At 35.4% G+C, this 26,648-nt stretch overlaps 1 protein-coding gene across 2 annotated transcripts in view; it reads left to right on the top strand.

Annotated features, from left to right (window-relative positions):
• Nucleotides 1-26,648, top strand: part of LOC132544358 (protein neuralized-like) — a 60,913-nt gene that overhangs the window by 6,352 nt on the left and 27,913 nt on the right. The window contains exon 1 of one of the 2 annotated variants that reach the window (XM_060207943.1): nt 20,237-20,841. The exons of the other annotated variant lie outside the window; for it this stretch is intronic. Within the exon in view, the coding sequence (XP_060063926.1) occupies nt 20,325-20,841 (517 nt within the window). The 5' untranslated portion in view covers nt 20,237-20,324. Of the gene's footprint in view, nt 1-20,236; nt 20,842-26,648 lie in introns of those variants that run through there. 2 annotated transcript variants of the gene reach the window in all.

Consider the following 26,648-nt stretch of genomic DNA (forward strand, 5'->3'; position numbering starts at 1 on the left):
AGTAAACATAATGTTGATGCAAAACATCAGTATACTTGTAATTTTTTAAGGTTGTACATAGGTTTTTGATATTCTATAATTATACCAGTATCCTGTTCATGTTGAAATCTTACAATCATCGTTACACACTACCGATGTTATAACTATTTTCAGATGGTATATACATGCTAACCCTGTATCTCAGATTTTAAGTTAGCAGATGTGTAGCATATGTTCAGGACTTCGTAATTTATAATTACAGGATATGAAAATATTCTGTCAGGTAACAGCAAAAACCTGCTGTCAGTGTTCCCAATATCTTTTTTGGCCATTTTTTATTTTGGCTTTCTTAGCATTGATTATAACATGTGCTTGATATATTGATAGCTATATCAAATTTGTAACCATCAACTAATACTCCTTGCTTATGCAAGTGATTCAGTATTACTGTTATGTGGTACAAATGTATTATATTGATTTTCCCAGAGTCCATGCTATGTAGAATGCACAGTATTTATTACATTTAATATTTTCTGGGTCATATTTCCAATGTCAAGGTCACCCTTTCTGTAGAAAGAATTAATTTGTCATCATTACTCATCTTTTCAGTGAATTAGGATGGAACTTAATAAGTGTAGATTTTTAACTGAGTAGAAAACTGCCCCAAAATAGTTATAATCAGAAAATGTTCTTCAGTGCTTGCCTTAATTGTCAAGGTCATAGTTATAAGCAGAAAGTGTTCTTTAGTGCTTGCCTTAATTGTCAAGTTCATAGTTATAAACAGGAAATGTTCTTCAGTGTTTACATAAATTGTCAAGGTCATAGTTATAAACCGGAAATGTTCATCCGTGTTTATCTTAATTGTCATGGTCACAGTTAAAAACAGGAAATGTTCATCCGTGTTTACCTGAATTGTCATGGTCACAGTTATAAACAGGAAATGTTCATCTGTGTTTACCTTGTTCAAGGTCACAGTTATAAACAGGAAATGTTCATCTGTGTTTACCTTGTTCAAGGTCACAGTTATAAACAGGAAATGTTCATCTGTGCTTACCTTGTTCCAGATCACAGTTATAAACAGGAAATGTTCATCTGTGTTTACCTTAATTGTCAAGGTCACAGTTATAAACAGGAAATGTTCATCTGTGTTTACCTTGTTCAAGGTCACAGTTATAAACAGGAAATGTTCATCCGTGTTTACCTTAATTGTCAAGGTCACAGTTATAAACAGGAAATGTTCATCCGTGTTTACCTTAATTGTCATGGTCACAGTTATAAACAAGAAATGTTCATCTGTGCTTACCTTAATTGTCATGGTCACAGTTATAAACAGGAAATGTTCATCCGTGTTTACCTTAATTGTCATGGTCACAGTTATAAACAGGAAATGTTCATCTGTGCTTACCTTAATTGTCAAGGTCACAGTTATAAACAGGAAATGTTCATCTGTGCTTACCTTGTTCCAGATCACAGTTATAAACAGGAAATGTTCATCTGTGTTTACCTTAATTGTCAAGGTCACAGTTATAAACAGGAAATGTTCATCTGTGTTTACCTTGTTCAAGGTCACAGTTACAAACAGGAAATGTTCATCCGTGTTTACCTTAATTGTCAAGGTCACAGTTATAAACAGGAAATGTTCATCTGTGTTTACCTTAATTGTCATGGTCACAGTTATAAACAGGAAATGTTCATCTGTGCTTACCTTAATTGTCAAGGTCACAGTTATAAACAGGAAATGTTCATCTGTGTTTACCTTGTTCCAGATCACAGTTATTACATCAGAAAATTTGTTCATCAGTTCTGATTTTTTTTAGGTCAAGGTTTCAGTAACAGGATATGCTATTACAAATGTATCATTGTTTTACTGAATTTGTTAAGTCTTAATATGGCCACAATTTTGATTATTTGATTTCAGTTCACAATGTCATAAATGCATACTGAACACAAAATCAGTTACTAACACATATTGTTCAAAGATAATGAAATTGAATACCAGAACCTCCTCTTATCACTGGCTATATAAAAAAAACCTGCCACAATCTGTCAGTCTGAATATTATCTATAAATAGAATGAATTTTATAAGGCTGTTATGATCATTGAAGCCGTATAGATGAATTCATAATGAATCAATTCATATCAAACCCATCGTATCCGTTGAAAATCAATATTTTTCATATTTCTGTAAAAGTTTCTCTGACTGTTATTGGTTATCTTCACGTTTTTGACATTTATTAAATGTTTGTTTCAAGCCTACGAAGTAATCAATGACTGTAGATTTGAATTTTGCCTGTTAGACTACACATCACTGTGTTGGACTGGAATGTAGGTATATAACTGATCAGTGTCGGATTGGAACATTGTACACCAGATCACAATGTAGGACTGTAACAAATATTTCACTTAGTAGGATAGGAACCTGGTAGAACTGAACAAAAGAATAGGACTAGAACATTATAGAACTGAACATGAATATTGTTGGAGAACTGAACACAGGATATAACTGGGATATTGTAAAATTGAACACAGTATGGAATAGGGATGTTATAGCACTAATATAGGATAGAATAGGGATGTTATAGCACTGAATACAAGATAGAATAGGGATGATATAGCACTGAATACAGGATAGAATAGTTATGTTTAAGCACCGAATATAGGATAGAATAGGGATGTTATAGAACTGAATATAGGACAGAATAGGGATGTTATAGCCCTGAATACAGGATACAATGGGGATGTTAAAACACTGAATACAGGATAGAATAGGGATGTTATAGAACTGAATACAGGATAGAATAGGGATGTTATAGAACTGAATACAGGATAGAATAGGGATATTATAGAACTGAATACAGGATAGAATAGGGATATGATAGCACTAGATACAGTGAAGAATATGGATGTTACATCACTGAATACAGGATAGAATAGGGATGTTATAGCCCTGAATACAGGACAAAATTGGGATGGTTTAGCACTGAATACAGGATAGAATAGGGATGTTATAGCACTGAATACAGGATAGAATATGAATGTTATAGAACTGAATACAGGATACAATAGGGATGTTATAGAACTGAATACAGGATAGAATAGGGATGTTATAGAACTGAATACAGGATAGAATATGGATGTTATAGCACTGAATACAGGATAGAGTAGGGATGTTATAGAACTGAATACAGGGTAGAATAGTTATGTTATAGAACTGAATACAGGATACAATAGGGATGTTATAGAACTGAATACAGGGTACAATAGGAAAGTTACAGCACTGAATACAGGGTACAATAGGGATGTTATAGCCCTGAATACAAGATAGAATAGGGATGTTTTAGCACCGAATATAGGATGAAATAGGGATGTTATAGTACTGAATATAGAATAGAATAGGGATCTTATAATACTGAATACAGAATAGAATAGGGATGTTATAGTACTGAATATAGGAGTACTTTGTTAAATGTTACATCAATGATGAGTACTTTGTTAAATGTTACATCAATGATGAGTACTTTGTTAAATGTTACATCAATGATGAGTAATTTGTTCAATGTTACATCAATGATGAGAACTTTGTTAATTTTGATGGTAGACATGTTACTTGAGAAATTCTTTGCCAATCTCATTAAAGAGAAGTGTTGCATGATCAATCATTATGATATCAGTTTCAGTTCCATGTCAGTTCAACTTTGTGTTATTCTGGGCTATCATTGTGTTTACCTTGTGGTACATGTATGGAATCATGAAACAATTGATGTTATGAAGTACAATGACGATTGTTTTGATAACAATTCTATTCCTGAATTATGAAGTATGAGAGGGTATATATAATTTTGTCTTCACATCATACCATTTCCTGTGACATCTTTTCATGTTATTTTTGCATTTTTGAAACTGAGTTCATAAGCCAGACAAATAGGCCTAGAAATTGTTGATATTTATTAGAATTACAACTAACCTTTTCAACAGAGTATTTAAATAGTAATTTCTTATTGAATAGGTATTCAACAAATAACTGATACATGTATTTGTCATTTCTGTAAAAAAAAGAAAGTACAACATATTGATTTCCTGCAGAAAATAAGGGATGGTCAGTAAAAATGTGAATTGTATACGACTTAGCTTAAGCTATAGTCTTAGTACAGCTAGTATTATGTATTTGTGTGCATGGGGTTCTTCATGGTAAACAACTTCATAAAAATCACCACTAAAGCATTCAGGAAGTAATGACCAGGAGGCTAACCTAACCATTGGTCAAGTCTACAATTCTGTGATCATCGCTTCCAAATGATGTTAGTCATGTATATATGTATGTATGATATACTTGCCTGTATGCAGTTATAAGGTGTGTGTATACCTGTCAAAGATTATAGATCACCTGGCTGGCTTTCTCACCGCTGAAGGAGTCATGATTAGCAGCCTTTTTTAGTTACTTAGAGGAAATACATACATTTATAAGAAAGTCATTGGTTAGCTGTGCACCTTAAATACATAATGAATTTACTTTTATCCATCATTAAAATTGTGACATTCACATATGAGACATATTTCTTTACTTATAAACTTTTATATCAATTAAGTGTTTCTATGACTTATTTTAAAGGTTATGAACAAATTTGTGTGAAATAATAAAAAGCATTTTTGGTTAATTGCTCCTTATGAGATCCTTGTTTAGAACAATTTTATTCTGAATTCTGTGATTAAGTATCAATTAAAGATTTGTTATCATAATCAATCAATTTCGGATCATCTACCACTGAAGGAATTGCCAGATGTGTCTACCACAATAGAAATGGCAAATATGTCTATCACAGTAGAAATGGGGATATATGTCTATCTCAGTAGGAATAGAAAATATGTCTATCACAGTAGGAATGGGGATATATGTCTATCTCAGTAGGAATAGGAAATATGTCTATCACAGTAGGAATAGGAAGTATGCCTATCACAGTAGGAATAGGATATATGTCTATCACAGTAGGAATAGGATATATGTCTGTCACAGTAGGAATAGGATATATGTCTGTCACAGTAGGAATAGGATATATGTCTATCACAGTAGGAATAGGATATATGTCTGTCACAGTAGGAATAGGAAATATGTCTATCACAGTAGGAATAGGATATATGTCTGTCACAGTAGGAATAGGATATATGTCTGTCACAGTAGGAATAGGATATATGTCTGTCACAGTAGGAATAGGATATATGTCTATCACAGTAGGAATAGGATATATGTCTGTCACAGTAGGAATAGGATATATGTCTTATCACAGTAGGAATAGGATATATGTCTATCACAGTAGGAATAGGAAATATGTCTATCACAGTAGGAATAGGATATATGTCTATCACAGTAGGAATAGGATATATGTCTATCACAGTATTAATAGGATATATGTCTATCACAGTAGGAATAGGATATATGTCTATCACAGTAGGAATAGGATATATGTCTATCACAGTAGGAATAGGAAATATGTCTATCACAGTAGGAATAGGATATATGTCTATCACAGTAGGAATAGGATATATGTCTATCACAGTAGGAATAGGAAGTATGTACTCCATTCTGATTATCTAACACAGGAGGATTGGGGAGATATGTGTACAGTGGAATCCATTCTGATTATCTTTCACTGCAGGAGTGGACAGATATGTCTATCACAGTAGGAATGGAGAGACATATCTATAAAAGAGTGGTGAGCTATGTCTAAATAAGGTGTTGGCTGTGTAACAGATATTCTTTAAGGCCATCAGCTATTTTACCTTACACAGTATCTCTTGTCGGTCTATTAAGTGATGAGAAATGATGTATACTTTTCATGGGTTTTTATAGCAATTCAGTTTTGTTAGTCATTTTGCATGTGTCATCATTTCAATTTGTTAGGTCAAGAGCTCAATCTGGGACAGAAGATACTTTAATTGTGAAGTACTTGGCAAGCCTTGTGTTATGATTTTTCTGATGCTAGACACCATGAGATGTGTGTATTAATTTATCTTTGTGTATGATTTCAATGTTCCTGTCCAAAGCATTCCACACTAGGACAACTTTGAATTCCCAATTTTGGACTATCTGAACACCAGCCCTTGTACCATTTATATATAATCAGTGATTCAGAAAGATGTACCAGTTAGCCTCTGTGATTTGCCATTTCCATCTGTATGTCCTTCTATGAATAGAGATGGGAATTAATACTGAGTTAGAGGATTCATTTGTCTAAGTGTATTTAGACACTATGTCTCAACTTTGTGCTGAGATTTTTGAATGTCAGATCATTAACTGCCTTGAATACAAATATTTTCCTTCTTGGGTTGTAATGAATTAGCCCTGACGTTAGTTAAGGGAAAGTTCTATTGTAATAAATCTGAGGTACCAAACAAGGAGTTTTGTGTGTATATGGATCTAGCGAGACCAGTTATATTGTGTTGCTATGTTGCATGTTTCGTGAGCTGTAAAAATGGTTTAATTTCTTGGCTAATGTGGGTTCTATATATAGGCATGCAGTGTAATTAAGTTTTTAGTATCTGGTTGTGCTTACTTAAGTCATCACACAGAATCAGAGTCCTATAAACAACCTGCAAATGTCACAGTAATCTGTAGATGTAGGCTCTCCCAATTCTGTTACATGCTAATTGAAATGGAATGTTACTGTCTGTCGCTGTACAAGTACAAAGACATAATGCCAGGCAAAGCGAAATACATATCTGTTAAATGCATTAAGACTAGAATAATTTTCAATGAAAATAACAAACTTTTATTGTATGATTTAACCTTTGTTTAATTTTTTTAAATAAAAAAAATCATTCAATGATCAGAAGTGAACATTGAGAAAGGTTATGGTTTTCCAAATCAGGTTACAATGATAATATAGAATTCTGATCAATACTTTACATTTGCTTATAGCTCAAAGTTATACCAGGAGTCCAGTTTTATTTTGTCAGGACATGTTTCCTTACATACTTATATTACCACCATTTAATAGAAGGAGCATTTAAGTTTTGATGGTATTGATCAAATGGAATGAAAATATATACATGTATTTTACCTCTGTCCAAAGGGCATCATCTGTTACTGGTTGACATTTCATCTCATCATTACAATGCTTGGTGTTGTTCACTCTGACTTGATAGATATGAGTTCATAAATATGACAAAGTTTTGATGCAACAAATAATCACAAACATTTTCAGAATGATCACAAACATCTGATATTCACATTTTTTAAATTGAATTTCATAAAAGCAGGAGGTAATGATATTATATTATTGATAAGTATCTGGTTGTAATAGTTTGGGTTTCAAGTAAGTAAAATTGAGGCAAGAGGTGTTATGGGATGTACCTTAAACACAGCTCAATTTAACACATTTTGGTGACAAATTTTCTCAAATAATCTTTTACTAATTTATGTACAAAGGTTTAAAAATCAATAAGGTGAATTTAGATTTATAAGTTAATAAGATAAGAAACTTAGAACTTATTTTTATACCCCCTGCAACAAAGTAAACAAGAAGGTGTCTTGGAATTAGGTTGTCTCTTCATCTATCAGGCCATTAGTCTGTCTGTCTGTAGATCATCTTGTCCAGCCAACTTCTCCTAAACTTTAACCAACCTTGCTGAAACTTCCTAGGATTATAAAGGACCATATGTTTATGTGCATGTATTTTTTATATCTATTTTGCTAGAAATTAACTTGTCAAATTACATAATTTTTTTTGTAATGACCCCAGCTAATCAGTCCTTCGATCAATTTGAATGAAACATGGTTAGTTCGTGTAACATATTTAAGCTTCAAACTTGGTAAATTATGAGTTTCCAGAACTGTTACTATGGAAATGTTTATTTCATTGGTACTATTTTCAAAACTATTGGTTCTCCTTCGCTTGTCATGGTAACTTATAAGAAGACCTTTGATTGGACAAAATCTTTTCCTAATTGCTCCCTCTAACTTTGTAAGTTATTAACTGAATTCACTGTAACAACATGTGAAAATAAGGAACCATTTAAAATTGATATATACATGTACATTGTAGTTGATAAAGAATTTCCATCCTGGAGAGAACAAGAGAGGTTTTCTTTAAGTGCTCATTTTTTACTTAAAATCTTTACACATGTAATTTGTATATTTTTCATCCAAATTTTTAGGTCACCTGAGACAAAGTCTCATTTTATATTTCATGACCCTAGGGTCTCAAATTTCCCCCTGAGTTTACTATAGTTTATGTTATGTTTTGAGTGAATTTTGTTATTGGAAATAGATAAAACTTGGTTAGTATTGTTTATATAGGATGATAATTCAATAGTATGTACACATCGACCCTGACTGACCCCTAGGGGCTGATGGCAGGCCAAACAGGGTCATATTGACTGAAATTTCAAAAGTCTTCGTGGTACCCAAATATGGTAGAATCAGATATTCATAATGGATGGAATGGTCTTAAGGTAAAATTCTTCCATGTCTCTGTACGAATAGCATTTCTCAATTTCTCTTTTCTGTACTACATATTCATTCCAGTCATTTCTGTTTTTGAGTTCACTCACTTGTTTAGGCCCCTGAGCTTCTACTTAACAAACCCTCTGCAATATTCTAGATTATGAGAAGCAATCTAAAATGCTGGATTGATTCCCTTGTACAAATGTACATGTATTAGCACTGAATCTGTATTTATGACACTCTCTTGATAATAATTGTCCATCAAACATACATGAGGCTGCCTGATCTAAAACCATGTTCACTCTCTTCAATTTGACCTTTAGCTGATAGTTACTGCTGAATTTTTTTGTCTGAACGAGAGTCGAAAAATAATTTCATTGTGTTTCTTGTTTTGTTGGATTACAGTGTATATTAGCATTAGACATTGGTAATAAATCCTCCTCCCGGCCACATTCAGAATAGATGAGGGGAGAGATCTTGATTACAGTTATTATAGGGCCATATGAAATTGCATCACTAAACATTTCTGTTAGGAGGATTCACCCACTCTAGAGGAGAGTGTACATATAAATTGTAAGTGAAATATATAGATATAAGTCTTGTAATATTTGAATGCATTTAAAAATTTTCGTAGTGATCAAGAAATTTCGGTCAATTTTTACTACAAGTGTTTGTATATTTGGCAGTTGTCATTACATTTTGTGTTTTGCAATGTTGCAATCTATAATCAAATCGTAAAGATTAATTTTAATTAATAATTATTTAATTGATCAAGACCATAAGAACAAAGTACCTTGGCATAAACTGCTTCACAGTTTATGTGGAGAAAACTTTGTATTTTTGTGTTTTGACTGAGTAATTAATAATAAAACCAGTCCTTAATTGAACACTCCAGGGTTGTGCTGTCAGTCACCATTGTCTCCAATGGTAAAAATGAAAATTCTTCAGTGATTTTAAAATTGCAGAAGATGAGGTGAAAAATTACCATAACACACCAATAACTGAGAGCTCAATTTGACTGCATAACTCACAGTTCCAGTGATTGCATATAAAGTCACAGCTCTGCTGGTTTAATTTCACCTATATCGTACAGATGAAATGTTACATTTGCTACGAAATAGGCTGTGCAGAATATCATACTCATCCATTGTAGACTGTCCTATATCTACATGTAGTGGTTGATTTAAAGGCAGTAAACTGGCAATAAATATTTATGCTTTAAAATTTATCTTAATTCTAACCTATATGTTATAATTTATAACCCAGCACCAATTAAAACTAAAAAATGTGAATGACAAGTTGTTTGTGATTAATTATCTTGCTTCTAATGAGGCCTACGCAGAACTTAAAACCATCATAGAGTCATGTTGTAATTAGCAGAATCAGGAGAACATTTTCAACTTCAACATTTTTTTAGAAGATTTAATGAATAATATTAAAAAAGAAAAAAAATTAAAATTTATGTTAGCACATCCAGTGACAGGGTTTAACATATTTTAATTCAGTTGTGATTTGTCACATTTTTACATTGCTTTGTTCAAATGATGTAAATAATACAACACAGAATTATGTAAACACTGCATGTCTGTCTTCTAGTATGATATCATTACACGTCTACTGATTAAAATCACTGCTTCTTATACGTTATCTTTTTTTATCACAAGTAAAGAAAAATTGTTAAGTTAGGCTGTAAGTACTGTAAATCATCAAGCCAAATTTAAATATCTTAAAACGTATTGTATATCTTACATATACATAATGGAGAGTGAAATCTTAATTCCTTATCACCATGCATGACAATTTAAAGTCAAGTGTTCATGTAATTCACTACAAATTCTCATGTGGAAATCATGAACAAGTATAAACTGCATCTGGAATCCATAGATAATTGTGATTGTAAAGCTACTGTCAGATAAATTAAATTTAGTAGGAATCTTATGCCATTGATGTTAGGCTGCATAATAGATAATTATCTCATGGAATGGCTTCATTGTCAGTTATGTGGGAGTTTGGTCGTAATGGATTTGACATGAAATACCATAAACATATTTGTTTAAGCCTTAAAACTATAGCAATAGTACAATGTTGCTGCAGTGATCTTGGACTTTTGGCCTGACTTTTCCATTATAATCAGCTGTATTTGTGTTACATGGAGGGCTTAATTTTGTATGAGTATTTTAAAGGCTAAGTATTAAAAGAATGCAGTTTACATTATTGCATATCAATATCTCCTGATGTTGGAGGATTGTAATAAATTGCCTGCATCTATAATCAACTTACCATATGAATTGAGAGGATAGTATTTAGCTTCTTGTCCAACTGAAACGGTTCCATATTTTACAGGTTTTTGAAGAGTTGTGATGGTCCTATATATCAAATATTGATTAAGGAGTAACACTTTTTAGTCTAATCAACTGTATCCCTGAGTAATAGATGGTCACTTATATACCAGGCTTGTCAAATACAGTTATTTAACTTTTGGAATGGTTTCAAGTGATGATTCTTTGTATTAGTGACTTATACATTTTAATTCATATATCTGTTTCAGTCTCACTGAAGCATGTCTCTGACATTCATCATCCTTGGGGTCTGAGGGCCTAGACTGTGATGCATAAACACCTGCATCATCTGTGTAGTTATAATCTATACATTGCATCTCATTCTCCAATAAACAGTTATTGTCTCGCCACGTGTTTGCACTAAGTCTTCCCTAGTACACACCTAGTTTCATAATAAATCTAAACGGATTGCTAAAACTTCCTCAATTTTACCAATAAGCAATGCATTGAGTCATGAGGCAAGAGAAACAGAGGTAAAGTGAATTCATGCCTTGATAGTGGGAGTTGTCTCCCTTCGTCTCAGAAAAGATTTACCCAGATATATACAACAGCGTATATGTTTGTATTATCAATGATCAAATCTTTCTTATATATCATTACACAAAAGAAGATTTAAAGAACTGTTGTATATGTTTACTCCTGTTTGTACATCACTATGACAAGAGTGTGAATGAAGTATTCTAAGAGGACAGAGTGTTAAAATATTGCTAATTAAATTACAATGTTTAGGGTTAAGGAGTAATGTAATGCCGGAGGTGCTGGCCTTGAAGTCTACATGACCTCTTGTATGCATATGAATTATTCAAGGGAAATAACTCTTACACAATCACAAATGCTTTAAGACAGCTATGTTACTGTGATAAGATGCTAGTTAAGAACCTCAAATTATTAACATAATAATTAAAGATATATCTATAGATATACATCCTGTCAGGTGACAAATTTTAAGTTAGTAACAACTTGGCAGGTCTGAGGTTTAATCTTATATGGAGAGATGGACATTAAAAAATCATTCATTCAGTCTTATCAAATATTAAAACAGGATACATGATAGGCTGTACTTCCTGAGTGAATTGACTCACTATAGTTTCAGTCCTTTAAAGTAAAGTTATATCAATTTTACCAGAAGGAAGAAAATAAAAATGTTTAACATCTAAACAATACTTACTTGGGAAAGTTTCTGTGTTTGTTTTTAATTTGGTTTTATATGTAACTAAATGTTTTCTATCTTAGTTTTTAAACTGAGAGAATGAATCAGTGAGAATTCTTCTGGTCTGTTAAACAGATCAGACCGGTGCTTGGTGCCTTAATCTTAGTTTGGCAGTTAGATCCAAGGCAAACAGGCTTATCTCTCAGGGGCTGATGGGGAACTTATCAATGTAGCCTGGAGACTGGTTCCTCACTGCTGGTCCATGTAAAGATAAGTGTACTTGTACTGAGAGCAGGTGATGAAACTAAAATATGGATTGATGTGTGTTTCTCCCACACTGAAGTATATGGTTTGCGGACATTAAAAATCACCTGAATGCAAATGTTTCATATTAATGTGCAGATATTTAAAGCAAGCTTATACCTCACTGATAAAGGTATTGTAATTGATTGTCAGGGTATATGGACATGGGGCTTTATTTTCTGAATATTGTTCTGGACACAATTAATTACATACACAGTTTAAACTTCCTGATCTTTTCACCATGGTTTGTGATTTTGGATAAGGGCTGGTTGGATGTGAGGGCTGGTTAATTTTGTTGATGTCATTAATAGCTTGAAGTTAAGGACTTATTTTGCCCACATTTCTCTGAGAAACCTGTGTTTCTAATGGAAGGAAGATCAAGTTATTCAGATATCTGTTTCACAGCATACACCAAAGCAAGCTGCCTTAATACCCCCCCACTTAAGTAAAAGGGGTCATGAAGTGATAAATTTGTGTTTGTTTGTATGCATCTATGACATGTGTCCATCTATGAACCTTGTGTACAGTATCTCATGATCTCATTAATTTCAATTACATTAATCACTTTTGTTGGTCAGGATTGAAGTGCGTGGGGTTATACTTTTGGAGGAAAGTATCTTGGGAAAACCCTTGTGGTCAGCTAATGACCCATACCTTTTCATGTCAGTTTCAGGAGTTGAACCCTTATACACCTTGTTGGAAGGATGATATATAACCATTACACCAACCAAACACCTGGGAACAGGTTTTGTTTATATATCATCCCCCCATCAAGGTCTACAATACACTTGATTAGAATTTGGTGGTTATGAATCAAGAGATAAGGTCAGAGGTCACCTTGACATTTCTGAAATAAAAAACTTGTGTACAAGATATCTGTGAACTCCTGAACAGGTTTACTTCATATTCACACCATAGCATCACCTACCCTATGTCTGCACCTGGAAAGATTTTGGTGGTCATTGAGCAAGATTAAACATCAAGGGACCCTTGAGCCTTTTAGCCCTATGCAATATATCTCCTGAACCTTCCAACAGTTTTAACTTACACCATAGCATCACACTTTCACTTTCTACACCAGATTACATTTTGGTGGACGTCATTCAAGCTTAAAGGTCAAAGGTCACTGTTGACTTCTTTTAAAATAAAAGGCTTGTGTACAGGATATCTCATAAACTGCGTAATAGATTAACCCCTCAATAGATCTGAAGTCTTAAAATGAGCTCAAATAGATGTCCAAACAGGTATTTTATATCTCATATTTCCTTCAAAACTGAATTTTCCTAGAATTATGAGTTTTTTTTGTATTTTATTTGCTATAAATGTGAATTATTTTCAGTTATGAAAATAATAATATTTAAACTTGGATGGATGTATTCCATTCTCAGAAAATGAAAGTGAAAATGAGTTGTGATGTTAGAAAACCCAACACATATATGAATGAGCTGGTGTATGGATCGAATTTATTGTGGTCAGGTGACAATTTCGATCAACTTCCTGGTTTATTACTGTCTAATAATGCGAGTAAAACGTTTTGATGGAAGAAAGGATCTGATGAACCCAACTTTAATATCAGGTATGATATAACATTATGTATGACTAATGTAGAAATAATGATCCTAACTGAAGAGAAAAGGCATTACTCATGATTTACAGGGAGATTTTCTCTGATGTACACCTTATAATGAATCATTAGTAAATATAGTTTATTGATCTCCGTCACATATTTTATAATATCATGGGACCAGATCTAGATAAACCTCTTTATATAATATCATGTGATCAGATCTAGGTCACCTCTCCATATTATATCATGGGACCAGATCTAGATCTCTCTATATAATATCATGGGACCAGATCTAGATCACCTCTTTATATAATATCATGTGATCAGATCTAGGTCACCTCTCTATATATTATCATGGGACCAGATCTAGATCTCTCTATATAATATCATGGGACCAGATCTAGATCACCTCTCTATATGATATCATAGACCAGATCTAGATCACCTTTCTATATAATATCATAGACCAGATCTAGATCACCTTTCTATATAATATCATGTGACCAGATCTAGATCACCTCTTTATATAATATCATAGGCCAGATCTAGATCACCTTTCTATATAATATCATGTGACCAGATCTAGATCACCTCTCTATATAATATGATTGACCAGATCTAGATCACCTCTCTATGTAATATGATAGACCAGATCTAGATCACCTTTCTATATAATATCATAGAACCAGATCTAGATCACATCTTTATATAATATTATTTGACCAGATCTAGATCACCTCTCTATATTATATCATGGGACCAGATCTAGATCACCTCTCTATATAATATGATAGACCAGATCTAGATCACCTTTCTATATAATATCATAGAACCAGATCTTGATCACATCTTTATATAATATTATTTGACCAGATCTAGATCACCTCTCTATATTATATCATGGGACCAGATCTAGATCACCTCTTTATATAATATCATAGAACCAGATCTAGATCAAATCTTTATATAATATCATGTGACCAGATCTAGATCACCTTTCTATATAATATCATGTGACCAGATCTAGATCACATCTTTATATAATATCATGTGACCAGATCTAGATCACCTCTCTATATAATATCATGGGACCAGATCTAGATCACCTCTCTATATAATATCATGTGACCAGATCTAGATCTCCTTTCTATATAATATCATGTGACCAGATCTAGATCACATCTTTATATAATATCATGATCTCCTCTCTATATAATATCATGTGACCAGATCTAGATCACCTTTCTATATAATATCATTTGACCAGATCTAGATCACCTCTCTATATAATATCATGTGACCAGATCTAGATCACCTCTCTATATAATATGATAGACCAGATCTAGATCACCTCTCTATATAATATGATAGACCAGATCTAGATCACCTCTTTATATAATATCATAGAACCAGATCTAGATCACCTCTCTATATAATTCTAGACCAGATATACCTTTCTATATAATATGATAGACCAGATCTAGATCACCTCTCTATGTAATATGATAGACCAGATCTAGATCTCCTCTCTATATAATATCATGTGACCAGATCTAGATCACATCTCTATATAATATCATAGACCAGATCTAGATCACCTCTCTATATAATATCATGGGACCAGATCTAGATCACCTTTCTATATAATATCATAGACCAGATCTAGATCACCTCTCTATATAATATCATGGGACCAGATCTAGATCACCTCTTTATATAATATCATGTGACAAGATCTAGATCTCCTCTCTATATAATATCATGTGACCAGATCTAGATCACCTCTCTATATAATATGATAGACCAGATCTAGATCACCGTTCTATATAATATCATTTGACCAGATCTAGATCACCTCTCTATATAATATCATGGGACCAGATCTAGATCACCTCTTTATATAATATCATAGACCAGATCTAGATCACCTTTCTATATAATATCATGGGACCAGATCTAGATCACCTCTCTATATTATATGATAGACCAGATCTAGATCACATCTCTATATAATATCATTTGACCAGATCTAGATCACCTCTCTATATAATATCATATTGATGATATGTAATTAAATAAGGTAGCCACCAGCTGACCCTGGTTGTAGCCATATTTCTCAAATCCAATTCTTTCATATTTTAATTGCCTCCTTGTTTGTCAATAATGCTATCAATGTCATATTGGAAAATTTACTAAGTTAGTAAGACTAGGATTTTCTGCAGTAGTTCATATATGTTAAACTTTCCTAGACTTCTGATATAGAACCTACATATATCAGATCAACAGTAATCTTTTTGTAAATGTATAATGATAGGCTAGTAGCTTTCTAAGGCGTTTCTCTCCTTGTCTTAAAGCACTTTGTTGTAGTTTCTGATGATGTCCCTGATAACACTAACATCACCCATTGTAACTACGGAAATGTGTGTATATAGGCCTGACACAGAATCACTTGTCTCAGACAAATTCTTACCATCCACTCACTGTAATCACTGTTTTACTACTGCCTGGCTCCAAATTTGCAAAACATGCCCAGTTTATAGTCTTATATGGAGCTCTACCAAGTTTGTTCAAATGAATGACCTTGACCCACTTTAAAGGTCACAGGGGTCAAATATGTTAAAATCTTTAAACAACTTCTTCTCATTAACCAAAAGGCTCAGAGTGTAGATATTGGGCCTGTGACATGCTGGGATGAAGGACTACCAAGTTTGTTCAAATGAATGACCTTGAACCACTTTAAAGGTCACAGGGGTCAAATATGTTAAAATCTTTAAACAACTTCTTCTCAATAACCAAAAGGCTCAGATTGCTGATATTGTGCCTGTGGCATGCTGGGATGAAGGGCTATCAAGTTTGTTTAAATGAATGACCTTGAACAACTTTCAAGGTCACAGGGGTCAAATATGTCAAAATCTTTAAATAACTTCTTCTCAAATACTAGAAGGCCTAGGGGGCTAATACTTGGCCCATAGCATGCTGGCATGGAGCCCTACAAAGTTTGTTCAAATGAATGACCTTGAACCACTTTAAAGGTCACAGGGGTCAAATATGTTAAAATCTTTAAACAACTTCTTCTCAATAACCAAAAGGCTCAGATTGCTGATATTGTGCCTGTGGCATGCTGGGATGAAGGGCTATCAAGTTTGTTTAAATGAATGACCTTGAACAACTTTCAAGGTCACAGGGGTCAAATATATCAAAATCTTTAAATAACTTCTTCTCAAATACTAGAAGGCCTAGGGGGCTAATACTTAGCCCATAGCATGCTGGCATGGAGCCCTACAAAGTTTGTTCAAATGAATGACCTTGGCCCACTTTCAAGGTCACAGGGGTCAAATATGTTAAAATATACAAAGGACTTCATCTCAATAAGCAAAAGTCTATGAGTGCCGATATTGGGTCTGTAGCATGCTGGGAGGAAAGGCTACCAAGTTTATTTAAATGAATGACCTTGAACAACTTTCAAGGTCGCAGGGGTCAAATATGTCAAAATCTTTAAATAACTTCTTCTCAAATACTAGAAGGCCTAGGGGGCTAATACTTGGCCCATAGCATGCTGGCATGGAGCCCTACAAAGTTTGTTCAAATGAATGACCTTGGCCCACTTTCAAGGTCACAGGGGTCAAATATGTTAAAATATACAAAGGACTTCATCTCAATAAGCAAAAGTCTATGAGTGCCGATATTGGGTCTGTAGCATGCTGGGAGGAAAGGCTACCAAGTTTATTCAAATGAATAACCTCAACCCACTTTCAAGGTCACAGGGGTCAAATATGTTAAAATCTTTAAACAACTTCTTCTCATTAACCAAAAGGCTCAGAGTGTAGATATTGGGCCTGTGACATGCTGGGATGAAGGACTACCAAGTTTGTTCAAATGAATGACCTTGAACCACTTTAAAGGTCACAGGGGTCAAATATGTTAAAATCTTTAAACAACTTCTTCTCAATAACCAAAAGGCTCAGATTGATGATATTGTGCCTGTGGCATGCTGGGATGAAGGGCTATCAAGTTTGTTTAAATGAATGACCTTGAACAACTTTCAAGGTCACAGGGGTCAAATATGTCAAAATCTTTAAATAACTTCTTCTCAAATACTAGAAGGCCTAGGGGGCTAATACTTGGCCCATAGCATGCTGGCATGGAGCCCTACAAAGTTTGTTCAAATGAATGACCTTGGCCCACTTTCAAGGTCACAGGGGTCAAATATGTTAAAATATACAAAGGACTTCATCTCAATAAGCAAAAGTCTATGAGTGCCGATATTGGGTCTGTAGCATGCTGGGAGGAAAGGCTACCAAGTTTATTTAAATGAATGACCTTGAACAACTTTCAAGGTCGCATGGGTCAAATATGTCAAAATCTTTAAATAACTTCTTCTCAAATACTAGAAGGCCTAGGGGGCTAATACTTGGCCCATAGCATGCTGGCATGGAGCCCTACAAAGTTTGTTCCAATGAATGACCTTTGCCCACTTTCAAGGTCACAGGGGTCAAATATGTTAAAATATACAAAGGACTTCATCTTAATAAGCAAAAGTCTATGAGTGCCGATATTGGGTCTGTAGCATGCTGGGAGGAAAGGCTACCAAGTTTATTCAAATGAATAACCTCAACCCACTTTCAAGGTCGCAGGGGTCAAATATGTTAAAATATACAAAGGACTTCATCTCAATAAGCAAAAGTCTATGAGTGTTGATATTGGGTCTGTAGCATGCTGGGAGGAAAGGTTACCAAGTTTATTTAAATGAATGACCTTGAACAACTTTCAAGGTCGCAGGGGTCAAATATGTCAAAATCTTTAAATAACTTCTTCTCAAATACTAGAAGGCCTAGGGGGCTAATACTTGGCCCATAGCATGCTGGCATGGAGCCCTACAAAGTTTGTTCAAATGAATGACCTTGGCCCACTTTCAAGGTCACAGGGGTCAAATATGTTAAAATATACAAAGGACTTCATCTCAATAAGCAAAAGTCTATGAGTGCCGATATTGGGTCTGTAGCATGCTGGGAGGAAAGGCTACCAAGTTTATTCAAATGAATGACCTTAACCCACTTTCAAGGTCACAGGGGTCAAATATGTTAAAATATACAAACGACTTCTTCTCAACAAGCAAAAGTCCATGAGTGCTGATATTGGGCCTGTAAGATGCTTGGAGGAGAGGCTACCAAGTTTGTTCAAATGAATGACCTCAACCCACTTTCTAGGTTTGGCTTGCTTTTTGTCAGATGACCGTTAAGGCCCATGGGCCTCTTGTTACGTCTACAGAGACTTCACTGCTTTTACAATGTGGTTGTTTGGTACATATGTATTGATGGATATAAGTATGGGATTTGTTTGTTTGGTTCCAGTGGATATATGTATTAATTTGTTACTGGATGCTAGTTGTATTGAGGAACCTGATGTTTGGGTTATAATGGAGTTACATACGTGTATAGAACATGTTTCCAGATGGAAACATTAGTTTCACTCAATGGCTTTTAATTTGTCATTACAACTTATGTCCACTCTCACAATGTTCAATTTGTTATGAAAGTTAGTTCATCAATCAACACAGTACCAGTAACAGCAGTCACTTGATGTCTTCCTGTCCAGATTTAAAGTCTCCATGTGAAAATTAACTGGAACAATTCAACAATTTTTTTACTTCTAAAGCAGATATTGTTCAAAGTGGTTAGAGTTATGTCCCATTTGTCTTTTGTCATTTTGAATTGTTTTATTTTGCAATGTGATACATCTAGTTTTTAACATTTGATTTCAATAGTCACAAAAAAGGTTAGAAATAGTGATGATGTGATCACCTGTCACTCCTCCAAGCTATTTGCACTATATCTGTTTCTCAGTTATTTTACATAGGACAAGCCATTCTTACTGAAATCCAGCAGAATTCCTGTGTGTACCTGCTGTATTTTGTTTTAGGTTATAATCTGAGGGACTTGAATTATAAATGTATGGCCATTTGGCCATTTGGCCATTTTACTATACAAGCTAGGGCTAGGGTCAGCCATGTGTATTCATTACTGATCATAATAGCAAGTCACACTTTAATGTCAAACTTAATGCACCTATTATCAGCGAACTTGTGCAAGTCTAGCTGTGTGTAAGTTAAACTTCCTTATAAAGTTGTCTGCTAGGCTTAGTGACAACATTAACATGTACTATATTATCACAATGCAGAGTACTGCTTATTTAATTATAACTAATTGCTTAAACGGAATTTGTTGTTAATTGTTGATTACACTTTGTAACTTGTGTAAGTCTAATGATGTACATATGTGCTGTAACCTGACTGGGTGTGTACTGTGTGTATATAACCCTCACTGTGTACTGTGTGTGCACCCCTCACTGACTAGGAGCCTGGGGAGATAGTGAGGATGTTATTTCTGGTGTGTGGTGGCACCTCTGTGGGGAGGCAGTCTGTTTTAGCTACGATCCTCCTCTCTATAGCCAGACTTGTAGTAGGAACATAGATTCTGGCAGAAAAACAACCTGGCACAGAGGTGGCTTAGTTGGTTTCAACATGATTGAGTTTAAGACATAGAGATATGGGCATTTTAGCTATGGAGAGTATTGTGCTTGACTCTGCTAGCAGAGTTCGTAAACGAGGTTCACTTCAGTTACAAGGAAACCATGATTTGACGTTATCTTTATGCACTTCCAACAATTCTCAAAACTCAGCTGGGTCGAGTTCTATGCCCGGGACTCCTGTTGGAATTCATCGTGGATACAGGCGAAGCAACAGTGGTCAGCAGATCAGTGTGATATGTACCCAGAATGATCAGGAACTAATGTGTAACCGCTCCAGAACTCGAGCCTCCACCCCTGGACCAATATCAATGACCCACAGCCGGAGCCAACATCAGCTCCAGAGCTCCTCTGGCCCAGGGGGTCAGGATATGGTGTACATGACCCAGGGTGGGGCAGTGGTATCTCAAGGTGGGGCAGCACAGCGCCATAGTTTTGGTGGGAGTGGTCAGTGGATGTACATGCCTCGTGGATTACAATATTACAATGGTCATCATCCCAGTGGTCGACACAGTGTCCACAGCCATAGAACTTCATGTAGGTATACTTTGTATTCCAGGTAGATATTCAACTCGTCATGGATTCCATATATAAGCATACAGCCAGTGGTATATAAACTGTACTTTAACATACGTAATATATTTCTGAAGATGTATTAGGTGTAAGCGTTATGATATAAACAGTATCTTTGAAAGTATTATGATCCATGTTAAGTTGGTACATAGTATTTATCAGAGTGTTACAATCCCTATAACATAGCCTTATAGTACTAAGAATGATATCTGTTTAAAGTGTTATAAACAATGTATAAAGCTGGTAGCTATATAGTATAAGTTAATGTACAACACATATCTGTCCATGATTATACAGTAGAATGTGTTTCAGGTGTAAAGACTCTCATGGACTACATATAGTATGTGCATGTCATGCAGTGAGTGGTACTTTAATTGTCAATTGGTTTTGATTTGTTTGTCCTAACCAGGAAGGGTTTTTTTATGATTATTAGGTGTTACCCCTTGATCAAGGAGGAGTGTTCAGTCATATGAGGTTACCTCTTGACCAGGGAAGGGTGTAAACTGTCAATATAGGTTATTTCTTGACCAGGGAAGGATTTATGGTCAATTGAGGTGACCTCTTGACCAGGGAAGGATTGTTCAGTCATAAGAGTTTACCTCTTGACCAGGGAAGGATGTATACAGTCAATAGAGGTGACCCCTTAACTAGGGAGGAGTGTATGGCGTAGGAGGTCAACTCTTGACCATGGAGGGTCAACAGAGGTTACCTCTTGACAATGAGGGTTGTATGATCATTAGACCTTACCTCTTGCTAAAAGAGGAGTGCATGGTCATTTATATAGACGTTGCCTTCTGACAAGGAAGTGATGCACATTTATGGTCATTAGAGGTTACCTCTTGACCAGGGAGGATCGCAGTCACCAGGGAGGAGTGTTTAGTCATTAGAGGTGACCTCTTGACCAAGGAAGGATGCACGGTCATTCAGGATTACCTCCTGACCATAGAGGAGTGTTAAGTCAATAGAGGTTACCTCCTGACCAGAGAGGGTTGTTTGATCATTAGAGCTTACCTCCTGCTAAAGGTGGATTGTATTGTCATTTATATAGATGTTACCTCTTGACCAGAGAGGAGGTAGTGTATGGTTATTAGAGGTAGATTCTGGATGACCAGCACTTGTTGATACTAGTAATGCTGATTGTTATTTTGTGGCAATCTTTCCTACTTCAGTACGACTGCTTGGACAGAATCCAGAATTATATTGATATCTATATACACCTAATGTACAGATGTTGAAGTATATACCAGACCTCATGTTGGTAAACATCCGCTTGATGGGTGTTATTCCTGGTTATCTGAATTGACTGAAATGTGACTAAATAAATGAGTTAATTAAAGTTGGATGCTGTCCCTCATATAACATATGACTTATGTTATATCTCCCCTACCATGTTTCTCTGATATTGAGTTTACTTGATTGTCGATAGTTCTGTGTTCATTTATCAAAGGCTCTCTAGCTTGATTCTAATATATACCATTTATCAAAACATTTCATTGATTGTTTTCTCCGTTTGTTTTCTTGGTTATAGTCCTTTTAGGAAAGATACATGAACCATAAGATACTGTGATCAAATTATGGGATTATTTTGGGGGCAATTTAAATTTATTATAAAGTGGACCAACTTCAATTCCGAACAAAAATCTTCAGTCCTATGTCAACATTAGAAGTTGTATGTAGATCAGTTTAAAGCAGGGAGATCAACTCAACTCTACCACCTCCAAATGAAATGGGACATACAGTTTTGGCCTTGTCTGTCCTGTTGTGTTGTGTCCCAATCCCATGTGAGCACCTGGTAATTTCATTCTTTGACAGATTTTGGTAAAACTTTACACAATTGTTAGGTCACCTTTACTGTATATAGAAAATCACCAGTGGATTTAGTTTAAACCATTAGTAACTTCATTCTTTTGTGGAATTTGATCAAACTTTATACAAAGTACAAGTACAGGTATACTGTGGACATGGTTGCGGTGGCATTGATGCATGTCTCACAGACATTTTCTATTTTTTTCTTTTATTTTTTTTAAGAAATGAGGAGAGCTTCAAAAATGTTATAATTTATTTAAAATTCTCTACATACCAGCAATGTATGTGTTTTTAGCCTTTTTATCGTCATGAAAGAGTGTTCAGACTATTTTGCTCAGTGTCTTAAAATGTTTTCGACCTACCACAACCAACTTCTTGTATTATTTTCTGATTCACTTCTGATTTTGTACACACTTGATGCATAACATTGATTTCACAATTAATAAAACAGATTGTAATATTCTTCCAACAGACATGTTCTGTTTTTATGTCTTTTGGGACTTTTAGATAGACCGATGAAAAAGACAAAGAATTCTGCAGAATTCTTGTTATTTAGTCAAATACAAGAGGAATGTAATATATTCCCATCTGAGAATGTTGGCTATATTTAGCTGTAATTACCATTAGTGAGCTAACTCTGATAACTTTGTACATTTGTAGATAGACTTAATTAGTACAGTATCAGACATTTCTCTCATTAGCTCCGTGCAGTATTCCGGTGAAGTGAAAAAAATCACCTTTGAATTAATGTTTGGATTGGCTGTTGGCATTGTTCCCTCAGTGGGCGTAAGTAATATTTTTTCATGTTGTCCGGGAATCTAGCGATTCTTTGATAGAGGCAATCTATGTATATTTATCAGGCATTCCCAATGCTGGATTGAACCTTAGACCCCAGTCCGAGATAGATAGTCTTTGAAAAGTTGAAGAAATATTTCAGAATTGCTGAAAATACCTGCAGTTGATGTGAACCGAGAAATTCCTGTATTATAAAATAGAATTAGGCCTTGGCAGAGGTTATCTTTTCAATGCTATGCATATAGCTGCTTTGCTGTTTTGTAATAAGCCCACCTCCCATCTGTAAGAATTTAGTCAAGAAATGCACTAATGTTCTGGGTTTATTGTAGGATAAATACAGCTTCTTCATTTTACCCTTATCAGAGTCTTTGCAAAGAAATTGTTTAACACAACAAAACAATGGTGTGGCCTAAATCAAAGCACTATGGCACGTTGGGATGGATATTACTTCCATTACTGTTTCTGACATAACACTTTTACTTGAAATAATCTTGATACCAAAGATTTGCCGACGAGACAAGGATGCCGTTGCAAGCATGTCTGTATTACAGGTTCTACCTTGTAACAGTGTGATCCCAAGCACTTACACCAATGCTGCAGGTCGAAAAGATGCTAAAACTAAAGAATGCTTATATATTTAGGTGACATTTTTATTGATAAGACAAAGAAAGTTTTGGCAATCCTGGCTAAACAGACATTTCTGTCGGTTTTTATCACATCATCATGCTCACATCCAATGTAACACATTGCCAGAATATGGGTTAGAACTGACTCTCAAAAGGGTAGAACACATGACTTATGTAGATCCTGTGATAAAAGAATGTGATATAATTTCCTTTGATGGTCTGTAATTATAGATAGTAATTGTCACTCTTATTCATTATCTTTGCTCACATTCATTATTCAGTTGTGAATGTAGGTAAGTTATAGTATGTAATGTGATATCTGGCAGCATACACACAGTCGACAGAAGGACTTTTCATCAGATATATCAGATATTGTACTTTTTACCTCTACAGTGGCTGTAATGATCTAGTGTTCAGTGGCTGTAACAATGTCCTCTACAGTGGCTGTAATGACATCCTCTACAGTGGCTGTAATGATCTAGTGTTCAGTGGCTGTAACAATGTCCTCTACAGTGGCTGTAACAATGTCCTCTACAGTGGCTGTAATGATCTAGTGTTCAGTTGCTGTAACAATGTTGTCTACAGTGGCTGTAATGACATCCTCTACAGTGGCTGTAATGATCTAGTGTTCAGTGGCTGTAACAATGTCCTCTACAGTGGCTGTAATGATCTAGTGTTCAGTGGCTGTAACAATGTCCTCTAAAGTGGCTGTAATTGTCTACTATTCAGTGCCTGTAGCAATGTCCTCTACAGTGGCTGTAATGGTCTACTGTTCAGTGGCTGTAACAATGTTGTCTACAGTGGCTGTAACAATGTTGTCTACAGTGGCTGTAACAATGTCCTCTACAGTGGCTGTAATGATCTAGTGTTCAGTGACTGTAACAATGTCCTCTACAGAGGCTGTAATGATCTAGTGTTCAGTGGCTGTAACAATGTCCTCTACAGTGGCTGTAATTGTCTACTATTCAGTGGCTGTAGCAATGTCCTCTACACTGGCTGTAACAATGTCCTCTACAGTGACTGTAATGATCTAGTGTTCAGTGGCTGTAACAATGTCCTCTACAGTGGCTGTAATTGTCTACTATTCAGTGGCTGTAGCAATGTCCTCTACACTGGCTGTAACAATGTCCTCTATAGTGGCTGTAATTGTCTACTATTCAGTGGCTGTAGCAGTGTCCTTTACAGTGGCTGTAGCAATGTCCTCTACACTGGCTGTAACAATGTCCTCTACAGTGGCTGTAATTGTCTACTATTCAGTGGCTGTAGCAATGTCCTTTACAGTGGCTGTAACAATGTCCTCTACAGTGGCTGTAACAATGTCCTCTACAGTGGCTGTAACAATGTCCTCTACAGTGGCTGTAATGGTCTACTGTTCAGTGGCTATAGCAATGTCCGCTACAGTGGCTGTAACAATGTCCTCTACAATGGCACTAACAATGTCCTCTACAGTGGCTGTAACAATGTCCTCTACAGTGGCTGTAATGGTCTACTGTTCAGTGGCTGTAACAATGTCCTCTACAGTGGCTGTAATGACATCTTCTACAGGGGCTGTAATGACATTATTTGCAGTGGCTGTAATGACATCCTCTACAGTGACTGACATGGCATCCTCTACAGTGACTGTAATGACATCCTCTATAGTGACTGTAATGCCATCCTCTACAGTAGCTGAAATGACATTCTCTACAATGGCTGTAATGACATCCTCAATAGTGACTGTAATGACATTCTCTACAATGGCTGTAATGACATCCTCTACAGTGGCTGTAATGATCTTCTGTTCAGTGGTTGTAATAATGTCCTTTACAGTGGCTGTAACAATGTTCTATACAGTGTCTGTAATGACATCCTCTACAGTGACTGAAATGACATCCTCTGCAGTGGCTGTAATGACATCCTCTACAGTGACTGACATGGCATCCTCTACAGTAACTGTAATGACATCCTCTACAGTGGCTGTAATGCCATCCTCTACAGTGGCTGAAATGACATTCTCTACAATGGCTGTAATGACATCCTCAATAGTGACTGTAATGACATCCACTACAATGGCTGTAATGACATCCTCTACAGTGGCTGTAATGGTCTTCTGTTCAGTGGCTGTTATTACATCCTCTACATTGGTTGTAATTACATATTCTACAGTGGTTGTAATGATATCATCTATAGTGACTGTAATGACATTATCTGCAGTGGCTGTAATGAAATCCTGTACATTGTGTGTAATGGTGTCTGTACAGTGGTTGTTAAGGTGTCCTGTGCAGTGTGAGTAATGGTGTCTGTACAGTGGCTGTTAAGGTGTCCTTTGCAGTGTGTGTAATGGTGTCTCTACAGTGGCTGTTAAGGTGTCCTGTGCAGTGTGAGTAATGGTGTCTGTACAGTGGCTGTTAAGGTGTCCTGTACAGTGTGTGTAATGGTGTCTGTACAGTGGCTGTTAAGGTGTCCTGTACAGTGTGTGTAATGGTGTCTGTACAGTGGCTGTTAAGGTGTCCTGTGCAGTGTGAGTAATGGTGTCTGTACAGTGGCTGTATAAGTATCCTGTAC

Source organism: Ylistrum balloti, unplaced genomic scaffold, assembly GCF_031769215.1.
Source record: "Ylistrum balloti isolate Yb309-2 unplaced genomic scaffold, AGI_CSIRO_Ybal_v1 Utg369794, whole genome shotgun sequence".
In the NCBI taxonomy this organism is placed as follows: domain Eukaryota; kingdom Metazoa; phylum Mollusca; class Bivalvia; order Pectinida; family Pectinidae; genus Ylistrum; species Ylistrum balloti.